Genomic DNA, 12834 nt, shown 5'->3' on the forward strand with positions numbered 1-12834 from the left:
GGGATCGCACTTACTGACTACGTCGATGCTGATCGTGTGATTGATCGATCCCTGCGCGTTGCTGGCTATACACGTGTAGCGACCCTTGTCCTCCTCGAGAACTCCATTGAAGTGAAGAGTTCCATTGATATCTTGCACGTGCTTTGGAAATTCCTCGTCTGCCCCCTCTTTGATCCACTTCACCGTCGGATTAGTGGCACCCTGAGACTTGCACGGCACTTTGGCCGTCGAGCCAAGCTCCAGCCGCTTGTCCACCGGTTGCGGGGAGAACTTGAGCTTCTCCTCGACCGTCAAACTGGCTCGCTCCGAAAATATCGACGGGAAGCCCTTCGTGAATATCTCGCACATGTAGCTGCCCTTGTCGGACAGGTCGGCGCTCTTCAAGTGCAGGGTCACGTTGCCGTGGTGATCCGTAACTCGATGTCTGGTCGGGCCGCCGCTCTCTTTCACGGGTTCGCCGTCTTTCAGCCAACGTACGTGGGTCACCGGCGGTTCCATGCCGAAGTACGAGCACGTCAGCGTCACGGAATCGCCCTCCATTACGCTCAGGCTCTCCGGCGAGCTTATCAGCGTCGGTGGAGCTGAAAAGACGCGCGAAGAAGACGCAGCGTGAAAAAACCAGAAAGAAATGCGACTAAACGTTGTAACGGGATAACCGTGCACTTACTGGAAATCACCACTTGGGCGAATATATCCGTCTCCCCGGCCATGTTCTCAGCCACGCAGCTATAATTGCCATCGTCCTCGCCCATTCGAGCCTTCGCGACGATAAGCGTGTTATCCTGAACGCGCACAGGCCCGGAATCGCTTATGATGTGTCCCTTGGGATCTTTCCAGTAGACTTTCGGAGATGGCAGACCGGACGGTTCCAAGCAGCTGACTTGCAGCTCCTGATCCTCGCCCACCACGGCCACTTGGTTCGGCAGTAGAGGCTCGAACGAAGCCGCCGAAAGGTTCATCAAATCTACGACACGCGATCGGTTCGCTAGTCGAAAACGCGCTCGAACTTACACGACTTTGCATCGATCAGAAAAGCAACGCTTACAGGCTATCTGAAGGTCGACCGTGTAGGTGATGCTGCTGTCCCCTCGATCGCCGTGGCACGAATAAAATCCTTGGTCCCTGTGCTCGGCGGACCGTATCACCAGAGTACCGTTCTCCAACACTGTCCTCTCGTCGTCGGTTTCCAGCGGCCCGATGTCCTTGAAGAACCACTGAACGGAATCGGCGTCCTCGAAGGCGCAGTGAAGCATCGCCGGTTCGCCACGCTTCGCGATCAGGTCCCTGGGAACGACCTTTATCGTGGCGGTATCGTTACCCGAGACGATCAGGGGGAAGCTTTCCATTTTCGGAGACGCTCCAGCCTCGTTCTTCGCCAGGCAGCTGTACATTCCGCTGTCCTCGGGTACGGCACGGTGAACGTGCAGCTTCTTCTTCTTGATCTCGATCCGATCGCTCCTTACCACCGGTTCGCGGTTTCTGAAAATCGCGTTCGTTCGCTGCTTTCAAAAGCACGACGAGAGCAGTCTGCAGCGATGGATTTTCCATCGATAGAGGTGGTAGCGCGCGCCTACGCTCTTGGAGCACGAGGCTCGACGCGACGCCGGTGAGAGGAGGGTTATAAACTCGCGAGGGCGAGGCGAAAGGTGAAAAGCACGGGCTAGCGAGGAGCGGAGAGGGTGAAGGAAAATGTCGCTTGATAATTCAAGGGTAGTTCCGTAAACGACGGGTGTCAGTTACGCGACGCGAGATTGAAGTTAGTTGAGGGAAGCTTGGGGGTTGCGATTCGCCCTCGGAGCCGCGGCTTTCCCGGAATTATCAAGCTCGGGGTTATTTCATGGCGCGCAAGGGGTAAGTAGCAACGAGTTATGTAACGAACCTGTACCACTCGTATTTCATATCTCCGGAACCGTCCACGTGACATCGAAGTTCGATCTCGCCTCCCACGCGGATCGCCGAGGGTAACTTCGGCTGCTGTAGTTGCACGCTCGCCTCGCTGATCCCTGAAACAGAAATTGCCGCGGATCGATCAGTCCACACGGTCTTGCGAATAATTTAACGAGCTACGCCGTCGCGTTTTCCTTCGGGTACGCATACAAATTTCATTCGATATCGGTAAATACTTTCAAGGGGGAATTCCGCTCGCTGCCTCGCGGCCACGTTCTCTCGTATCGACGTTGCCCTCTTGGGGACACGAGGGACGGCACGCGAGACCAACTCGCGGCGAAAGAGCGGTGGACCGTAAGCGCGGCGCAGCCAGTCGGTGGATCGAGAAGAATCATTTTCAAGAGCAAGGCCGTTTGAAGAGGACAAAAAGCGACGAAAGGCGGAAAAAGCCAGGGAAGGAAAGAAAGTCCGACGCGGTCCTCCGCCCTTTCCTTGAAAAAAACCTCGTAGCGAGAAAGGCGGCTCTCCCGCGGTGGTTCATGAATCCTTAAAACGCGAGTGAAGTTATTTGCCGACGTCTTTCAACGAAGTCTGGGTAAATTAAGAAAAAAGAAGAGAACGGCCCGAAGCGTTTGTTCCGCGCAAACCAGAGGACATCGCCGAAAGTCGATGGTGGAGGGAACTCTTTTCTTCTTCGTCGGCCTCTTTCTTCCTTTTTTTCTCCGAGAACCGCGAGTCCTTCTGACCGTCTGGACGGGTCCTGTCGCGGATGCAGCACGAATCGAACGCTAGAACGAGCAAAAAGGGAGGCAGGATCCGCGCGACGCAGGGGAGAAAGAAGGAAAATGAAACAGAAAGAAGAGTAGAAGGGGGACGGATCGCATCGACGGGGACGTTTTATTTGATTCGATTAAATCCGTGGGTTTGCTGTGGTGACTTCGTCGTAGGTAGGTTACACACTCGCTCGCAGACGGTCGCTCTCCAATCCCTTTGCAGCAAAAAGGGACTAAGAACAAAATCGACCTGACATTCCCAGAGAGCAACTTCCACCCCTTTCTTTTTCTTCCTCCTACGTCGTTCGTCGTCTTCTCCTTCGGCTTTCGGTTCACGGTCGGCAATTGCTTTCCCTTCCATTGTCCTACGCTGGTCTTTCCCCGTTCTGGAATTCCGCCCAGCTCTGTAATCGCGCTTTCCACCGTGCGTTCTTCGTCGATGAATTCCACGCCAGACAGGCCGGCAATCGAACCGGCTCGTTTTCGTATTCCCGGCCACGTTCTTATTCCGCCGACTCGTTCCGTCCGACATAAGTTTCCTCGGTTATTTCGCGCCATGTATGCGACGCACGCGTCATCCGTCATCGTACGACCGGCTTCGAAACATTTCCGATGAACGGCTGGAGAAACCGGCGAGCGGCTAACGCAGAGGGGAACAGATTCTCGAGGTAGAAACCGCAGACAGGCAACCTGTTAACGAAGGGGGCCAACGACGAGTTGATCCCGGTGAGCACCGACGAAGAAATTCGAGACTGTTATCTCGGGTAACTTACGAACAGTTTACCGGAGACCGTCGGGACGATAAGGCTTCCTCCGTTAATTTAACTCGTTAGCCTTCATCCGCGATCGATCGCTGTCCGACTTGCGGCCGGAAACTCTAATTTCCAGCTTCCGGGTTCGATAGCGGAGCGCTACCACCTAATCGTCTTATTCTTTTCGAACAACCGAGCGGCGATCGATGGAACCGATGCGACGACCGCGCGATGGTCACGCGACGCAGACGAGCGTGTGTTCCACCGATTCCAAAGCAATCGGTTAATTGCTTCGAGCCTCCGTTACGCCTCTCCGTCGGCTCGATTCCATTACGATCGACTGTAGAGTGTAGCGCACGAATACGCCGCCCGCCATCGATCGACTTTGCATTACAAGATTATTCTCCGATCGGGAAATCTCGAACGACGAGAAAGAGCTCAAGAAGGAGCGCGCGAGTCATTAACGAATCGCTTCGGTTCCTTAATTTTCCCATGTTCGTTTGCATTCGCAACCGCGCGAACATCCTTCCGGGGATCGAATCGTGACTCGACGCATCGATTCGAGATGGAACGACGCGATAGGAGCATAGACAGATAGGAGAAGATTCGCCCTGCGAGTCGCCGAAAAAAAGCGACGGCATATAGGAATTTACTTCGCATGGATGCCTGGTTAGCCGTGAAATGGAGACGACTACTCAGCGCGCGCTCCACGCATCCCCGAGGTGGCATTATTAACAGCCGACTGGGCCCGCTCAGCCTGTCCAATCCTTTTACTTTTACCCACGACGATGCCTGCACTCGTTTTTTTTTTTTTATCGCGGCGAACCGAGTCGAATCGAGACGAGACGCGTCGAGAGGCTAGCTTTTTCTACAGTTTCTCGGGGAAACGGCGACGGGGTACGCGTTCGAGACGTCCCCCTACCGAATTGATTACTTCGCGAATTAATACTTTCCGCCAATGCGCTCCGTCTTTCCCATTTTCCCGTGCTTCCGGGGAACGCGATGTACAGATTTTATTTTAACTTTGCTTCAGGACGTGCGAAAGTTAACAACACGCGTCGCGTTTCGAATTACCGACGCTTAGGAACGGTTCGACGACGAGGCAAAGAACAAGAGCAATAGAAACGAAGAAACACACAGAGAAAGAGAGAGAGAGAGACCAGATAGCGGACTAAGAGAAACCCGTCTCCCATCGGCGATAGTCCACGTTGGTCGACTCGTTTCCTCACCCTTTCTCCCGGTGTACAGGGCCCCGGGTGCGCGAGCGGATTAAAGGGCCGCGTTAAAATGCCCGCGTGCTCTTCTCCGGCATTGAGTCCATTAAGGAGCATTAATCTCGAGGAGTTATCCTCGAGGAGGAAGATATTCGAAGGCTGCCGCCCGTCGTCGGTGCACAATGCGGCAATAAAGAGTGACAAAGCTCGGAAGGAAGAAGGAACGATCACGAAGGGATGACCGTGACGACAGAGGAAACACGGGAGTGAGGAAAGCCGACGGAACATGGTCGGTGAAAGAGGAGAACGCACACAGAGGGGGACAGGGGCATAAGGAGAGCTCGTTTGTAATCGCGAAACTCACTTTACGTCTGAGGTCTCCATGAGATTTTTCTCGACCACTCGACTTGTTCCTCTCTCGTCTCTTCGTCTTTACCGCGATGTTTCTCTCTCGGTAATACGGGGTTTCTCCCGTATCCTCTTCGAGCCGCGCTCCTCCCGGCTCACTCCGCTACTCGGAAAGCCGTGTTTAAATGCACAAACGAAGCGAGAGATCAAAGGCGCCGCCGGGCGGGCGGGCGCGCGCGCGCGCGCTCGCTAAGTGAGAGCAAGAGAAGAAAAGACGAAGAAAAGGAGAGCTGGAGTGAGCGAACCAGCTAGAAAGGCGAAGGGCAGCGGTCGAGAGAAGAGAGAAAAAGAGAGAGAGAAAGAGAGGATGATGTTGGAGCCAGAAGGTAGGGAGCAACGTTTATTATTATCATCGTGTACACCGGCAGCGACCAACAGCCCCACCTTCGTCGGCGTTCCCTGTCGCTTCCTCAGCATCCACAGCAGTCGACATGAACTTTCGTGTAAACATCGAGGAAGACGCGCGTGCGTAGCGAGACGATTCCTGCAGCCACAGCCTGTTCGCGGAGAAGCCGACCTTCTGCACCGAGAGGCAACCTTGGCTCCAAGGCTGACCCTGACATCTTCCACCCTTTTCTCCGACCGCACGCCACTTCCTTTCTCGCAGAATTCCTCTTCTCTCGGCGGCTCGCGGTTCGCGACAGAGGGACTCGCGTGCATTTCGACGAACCACGCGATAGACTTCCACGAATTGGCCTCACTTTGCTGGTTTCCACTTCCAGGAACGTCTTCGCCGTGCACGCGCACTCGCGATGGAAATAATTAAAAATTTCGATGCAACGAAACGCGGAGCGGGGCTCTAACGAGCCGTCTGCCACGCTCGGATGTAACGTGATATTTCTTTTTCCAAAGGGGAGATCGGCCACGGATCGAGAACACGTCGACAGATGCGTGTAATCTTCCGGGGGATGTCGACGCGGACCACCCAGATGGAATACAGTAGTTTCAGTCAATCTGTGGCCAGACATCGCTAAATTACTGGAAACGCGTACATCGAAAGCTTCTTCGATAGGCGACTCCACGTGCTCGGCTTGCCGAAACGTTGAAACGCGTGTATTGCGATTTATCGATCGATCCGAGTCGTCAAAGGAATCGCGATTGACGTAACTTTAGAACGAGATGAGTGGTCGTCTCTGTACGTAATGCTCGCGTGTAGAATTCTATCGCTACGAGGATTCTGTTACTACGCGTACTTACGTGCCACGTTAAACAGCGGTCGATTGGAGTACAAAGATAGAGTGCAACTCTAGAAATAGCTATGCAGACATCGCTAAATTACTGGAAACGCGTACATCGAAAGCTTCTTCGATAGGCGACTCCACGTGCTCGGCTTGCCGAAACGTTGAAACGCGTGTATTGCGATTTATCGATCGATCCGAGTCGTCAAAGGAATCGCGATTGACGTAACTTTAGAACGAGATGAGTGGTCGTCTCTGTACGTAATGCTCGCGTGTAGAATTCTATCGCTACGAGGATTCTGTTACTACGCGTACTTACGTGCCACGTTAAACAGCGGTCGATTGGAGTACAAAGATAGAGTGCAACTCTAGAAATAGCTATGGAATACGATACTGTGCATGTGGAAAGCCGGCATGTATGTACACAGCCGATGATAGTCTATAGACGAAGTTTATCGCGGGAATTATCAGAGGCTCGCTTCGTGTCACGGATCACGGTGGTCGATTAGCGATCCGATCAGCAGAGGCAATTTTCGCGCTTTGACTGCGACTTATTCCGAACGGGAAAGCCCGCCGGTATTCCTCCTTAATGGAGCGTTCGACGAGAATCGGACGAAAGCCGTTTGCACGCTCGATTTCCGTCTTGTAAAGCGCGAGCAGCCAGCGCGGAAAGAGAGGCAGCGTCAAAGCAACGAGGAAAGTCGGGGGGAAAGTCGAGAGAGCAACGGACAAAAGTGATTGCTTGCCGACAGACGCGACACTCTGATGTACGAGTCGAAAGGTATCGCGCAACGTCAAGAGCCGTGTCTTCTTCGTCCTCGTGCGCTACCTACTTACTTACGAACGCCATATAAAATTCTCTGCAAGTATAAAGCTGGCTGGAAGATTTCTGGCGCGTGCGACCGATCATCTCCTTCAAAAAGGTTCAAAAGGGAGAGACAGAGGGGCAGCGTTTCGCGAATACACCGTTTTCAGTTGGAAAAGCGAACGTATCGACGCCGCTGGGACAATGCTTTGCGAGTTGGAGGGTCGAACGGGAGCGAGGCCCGAGGCGGTTGAAAAACAGCTGCGGGAACAAACGGCAGAAGTGGCTTTTCTTCCACGAGAAAGAGGGAAAAATTCGTAAAGCGACCGCGTCGCAACCGATATCGAACCGGCCGCGAGCGTAGACGATCGAAATACACAATGGTCTGGTCGGAGTCGAGCCAAAGGCTACCAACAGGCGCGGCTCTTCTTTAAAACCGCGCCGTTATTAAACTTTTAATACGCGTGATTATAAATTGCCTTGCGTAAATATCCCATCGATAGCGAACGAATCCAGATTATTCTTCTCCTTTCGTGGTCCTCTTCTTTCAATACCGAACAAGCAGCGGGAATGAAAAAAGTACAAAAGAGAATCGAAATACGTTGGAATCATAAATACACGAGGGCTATTTACGACTCTGGAATACCATCGAAAAGACATAAATTTCCGTGAATTTGTGCAGAGCGATTTAGCGATACAAATTCTCGCAGACACTCGTGACTCCGCCGACATTTTATCTCGCGGCAACGGAGAAGAAGAATCGTCGAGCTGCAGGTGAAGCGTCAGCGTCGAAGAGTGGCATTCAAAGGGAATTTCTTCTCGTTGTTTCGTTTACGTACGTGGCGGTCCGCGAAAATCATCCCTTTAACGAGAGAACCGCACACAGTGCGTTGCGCGCGGATTTTAACGAGACTCTGTAAACGGACGAAGAAAAGGGAAAGGCGCGTGTGCCCGGCGGTGCTCGAGAGTGAAAAAGAAGAAATAAAAGTTGAAATTCCGATCGAGGTTATCGAATGGCCTGTCGGCGTGTCAGATTATCGCTATGATCGGGTGCACCGCAGACCGTGTGGCGCCGACCTTGCCAGCGATCGGTCGGAATCTATGAAAGGGGACGGGCCCACTATCCCCTTTTGTCGTTCGAACCTCGATTCACAAGCCTTCACGGCGTTCTTTCTTTAGCGCTGTCGTGCCGTGTGGTGCGCAGCGTCAGCGTTACGGAGCGAACTGGTCGAAAAATCTTGAAAGTCGGCCGTTCGTGCTCGTGACGAGCGGTCGAATTAAAATTTTCCAGGGGTCTGAGCAAACGAAGGGGGGACCGCGGGAAAAAGGGCGACGAAACAACGGAACGCGACAAAGGGAATGCACAGGGCTGAAAACTTGGGACCGCGCGCCAAGGATAAAAACGAAATAATTTTCCTCGTTGAATTGAAACGATTCCCGCGAAAGGGGCATCGCCCGGGGAGCTAAAAGCGTCCCGTTTCAAATCTAATATCCCTTGAAAAGACAAAGCACTCCCCTTGGAGATCGTTTACGTACATTGTAAACCGAAAAGGACATGAAAGAATGCCGCCAAAGGGGTGACGGACGGCTGCCGGCACAGAGAATCCGAGAAAGAGAGCGAGAGAGCGAAAGACTGGGTGCGAGACGAGGTGGAGGTGTGGGCGACCGGGTGAAGGCAGAGGGGGGTGAGGCGTTGAGGGAGAAGAAAAGCACGCCCGGGTCCCGTTTTCCGCGCGACGCGCCTCTCCCCGACCGATTCCGCCTTTCCACGAGGCCGCTGTTTATCCTAGACGTGCAAACAAGCCGCGGTTTTCTCTGGAAACCTTCGGTCGAAAGGAAGAGGGAGTGACGCGAAGCACACTCGAGCCTCGGACCGGTCGTGTCGTGGCCACGCGGACCTGGACGTGCACGCGGACGCGGACGCGGACGCGGACGCGGACGCGGACCAACACCCGACGTAAAACGATGGGAAGAGTGGCCGCCCGGCTCTCTCGTTGAATTATTAGTGGATTACGTCGTGTCGAGAAACCAGCCGCGCCGCGTTCTTCTCACTCGAGGGACGTTAGCCTCGCGAACACCGAGAAAAAACGAGCGGAGAGGGAAGGGCCGGCATCGAAGGGAAAGAGTGGCGAATGCCGACACAGACAGAGAGACGAAAGAGATGAAAGGGTAGGCGAGCTAATTCGCCGACAGGAGTGTCGGTCAGAGACACCGCCGGTCTACACGTACTCGTTTCCAGACACGTTGCTTGGAGCCTCGATGGACCAACCTCGCGAGACTAGCGACGGCTCTGACTCGCCCACGAGTCTTTGCGCTTCTGCCAAACCGTTCGCAACTTCGCGCCGCTTCAACCGTCGTCGTCGTGTACTCAGAGTTTCGTGGTTGTTCCTGTGGTTGTCGAATTTCGGATAGCCGCGAGGTCTCCGGAGAGTCGAGTTTCACGAAATGCACGCAGAAACGGAAGCTAGCGTCGGACGAAGCACTTCCACGTTGATCCGAAATACATCCGATCTCCGGTTTCTCCCGTTCTTCGTATAAATTCTCTCCTCCGACGAAGTTTGTTCCGATACGCGCGTTTAAAGACCGCATACCCTTTAAGGTATCGGAATTTATGAATGGCAACGGTGACCCAAAGAGACGAGAGAAAAAAAAGTTGAACGCCTGAGAAGGCTCACAAAAAAGCGTGTTATCTTCGAGTAACACGAGCAAGACGAGGATACAAAAAGCAGAGCGGATCGGTTCGAGCTGTTTCGGCCAGATCAGATAGAAAGACTGAAGAGAAAAAAAACTGGAGAAAAACGGCCGCGGGGGCTAACGCAACCCGAGAGTCATTGTCGTAGATACCGAACGATCCGTAAGTAACCAGCGAGGCAGCGTGAAAGCCGATACGTTTTACTAACACAATTACAATTGTCCGGTGAGCTCCGAAAGAGACGCGCGTGCGAAAGTACGCCGTAGATCGATCTACGAGACGAACGGCTGGCTACTAGAAACCGACGCGTTTCTTCAAAGGGCACACACCGAGTTCCGAGCCAATCGCCGAGAGATCGTCGCGAACGATTGCTTTCTAAATAAACAAATCCGCTGCCACGACTCGGCCCAATCTCTTTTTCTTTTTAAACCGTATCGCTGGCGGCGTTCCTCTTTCGAGGAACCCGACACCGTACCGGCATGGCCGAGCCAGATAAGCCCCGGAAACGCGTTGTTTACGCGCTATCGAACTTATATACGAGAGCGGGCAAACTATGCGCACAGAGCAAACGCGAGAACCACGGACGATCGCAGTGGCCGTATCGTCCCGCCGATTTGTGCGTCGTTCCGCGTCAGGGTATAACCGTAAAATGTGAAATATAGGAATGGAGGTGCAGCAGCACACGAATGCGCACAGACGACCGGAACAGGCGAAGGTGACAATCCACGGTGGAAAAACCTAACATTTTTGCAGCGAACGACTGGAAAGGAAGGCGACAGAAAATATTTCATTGACGCGTGGATCGCAGGCAGATTTTTAGCGAGCGAATAAGCATCTGATTTTTCGTTCAACCGCTCGGTCGACGTAGAATCAGCCGTACACGCGTCGTAGCAGCGTATTAGGGGGATAGAAAGGGAAGAAAGAGAAAGAGAGGGTAGCCGACGTACCCTCGCCGGCACGCCGTTCGAAAGACGAAGAAAACGAACGGCGAAGGTGCGACGAGGAGATTAAGAGAAAGAAGGAGAGAACGCGCATCGGCTGCAAAGAAGAGAGGCGGACAGATACCGTAGCAGAAAGGGAGCGAGAGAAAGAGAGGGATGCAGGGTGGCTCTGTTCGGGGGTCGGTCGTTGCCATGGGGATGGTAGTAAAGCAGGGAAAGAGAAGGGAGGGTCGGTCGATGCAAACGCACCATAAAGTTTTATGGCTCTCCAGAACTGTACCTATCCGCCCTCGTCTGCCGCAGCTCTGGGTCGCCGGCTCGCTTCTTCGTTTCGGGAAACTCCGCTGCTACGCGCCTTTCACCGAATCGAATTTTTTCCATCCGCCGAAAAATCAACCGTATCGTCGAGAAACAAAGAATATCGACGCTGGCTATTCCCGGAGCACGCGCTCCGTTCCCAGGAAGAATCAATTTTGACGCGAATCCACGTTCGATACGGAAGAATATCGTATGACTTTCTTTGAAAAAGGCTGGACGACTCTTGTTCGAGCTGCTCCCCGGCGATCGCGATCGCTCTATGGGGCAAACGGGACAAAAGGAGAAACGAACTATAGAGGCGCGTCGAACCGATATTTTTCCGCGTTCGCGGAGAAAACGAAGATCATGGAAATAGCACACGATCGGTCGCCGATGGGTCTTCTCTATCTTCAGTCTCGTCGTGCGATTGTTCGAGCGAAAAACGCGACAAATCTCGCGCCACCGTGAAAAGAACGTTTAACGTTGATTATCCGCGATTCATCCTGCAACGCGAACCGTTTTAATTGAGCGGAGAGATTCGCGAGAGTCCGAGTCGCGCGCCGTTAACGAGCGAAATCGATTCTCGCTCGATAATTTCGTGTCGGCGGGCCAGCTCGATTCGATACTCGGGACATACAGGGGGTGGTTCCGCTAACGGAAAAAAGCACCGAGAGAGACGGAAAAATCGGGGCTTGCCAGGGATTTTTAGCAGCGAACTTACTAACGAACGAGTCTCTCCACCTCGTTACTTTTCGCGTCGCAATTATTTCGCCGTGCTTCGAATTTCAAAACTGTTTATACATTATACATCGATCGCACTCCCTCTCTCTCTCTCTCTGTCTCTCTCTCTCTCTCCTTCCCTCTTTTTTTCTCCATTTGCCCGCGGTGATCAAATATTTTTGGGAAAGCTATTTCGGGTTAGAAATGCTTCGAACAACGATCGGACGTTCCTCGTGCTTCTCCGTCCGCTGATAACGACGCCAGCGGAGACACCGAAACGCTGTTGCATCTTTTATGACACGTTGTAAAACGGTGACATAAATCCTCTTTCGGAATGGTAAGACTCGAGATAGGATATCGGTCGTGGTCGATGACGAACACACGGGGATTATCGGGGTAATAAAAATGGACGGCTCTGCAGCAGTCGGTTCGTTTACTTTCCAGAAGAACAGAATCCACTACAAATCGTCTCTAGGAGATATTGTACGCTACGACGATAGATAGTGCCGTGAGAGTCGTACTCGAACCGCTCTGAACACCTTCGAGGAAATGAAATGTAAATATTGGAACGAGACGCTGCTACGTATTCGCATCGACGAACCTTGTAAAATTGTCGTCCGTTCGTTCTCCTTGGAAGCGCGCGGTGACAATTTATCCTCGCCGTTTCGTCACTTAAAACGTCATGCACAGTTTCACAAAATTCACCGCGACTCCCATCGTTGGAAATTCCACGTTTCACACGTGAAGGAAACAGCAATAAGTACGGCGAAACGATTGTCACGGAAATAAAGCGTTTACACGCGTGTCTCCAGAAAAATACACATCGACCTGCGTCTCGCGTCTTCCACGAATTATCCAATTTCGGGAAAACTAGAAGGCTGCGAGGAAGGAAAGAAGTCGAACGGCGAGAGCGAGAGAGAGAGAGAGAGAGAGAGAGCGGGCGAGAGAGCCGAGGGGGACGCAGAGTGTATTGCGAACGTGCCCCGAGTGCCAATCCTCAAAACCACCCCAGAAAGAATACAAAAACCGTGCGAGAGAGGCGAGGCTAGGTTCCAGGGGGAACGTATCCGGCAGGGAGACAGGGACAGAGCCAGAGAGAGAGGAACACGGTAATTATTTTCGAACCGTCAAACCTGCGTGTGAAGAGGGTGATGCCAGCCGTCATGC

General features: G+C 53.0%; 1 protein-coding gene across 1 annotated transcript in view; it reads right to left on the minus strand.

Annotated features, from left to right (window-relative positions):
- LOC117154140 (tyrosine-protein kinase-like otk) overlaps positions 1 to 12834 on the minus strand; it is a 36712-nt gene that overhangs the window by 4519 nt on the left and 19359 nt on the right. Inside the window, exons 3-6 of the mRNA XM_033328844.2 lie at positions 1880 to 2003; positions 1046 to 1479; positions 668 to 964; positions 15 to 581 (exon numbers count right to left, since the gene is read on the minus strand). Of these exons, the coding sequence (XP_033184735.2) occupies positions 15 to 581; positions 668 to 964; positions 1046 to 1479; positions 1880 to 2003 (1422 nt within the window). The remainder of the gene's footprint in view (positions 1 to 14; positions 582 to 667; positions 965 to 1045; positions 1480 to 1879; positions 2004 to 12834) is intronic.

The sequence above is a fragment of the Bombus vancouverensis genome, chromosome 7 (assembly GCF_051014615.1).
Source record: "Bombus vancouverensis nearcticus chromosome 7, iyBomVanc1_principal, whole genome shotgun sequence".
NCBI classification, from domain to species: domain Eukaryota; kingdom Metazoa; phylum Arthropoda; class Insecta; order Hymenoptera; family Apidae; genus Bombus; species Bombus vancouverensis.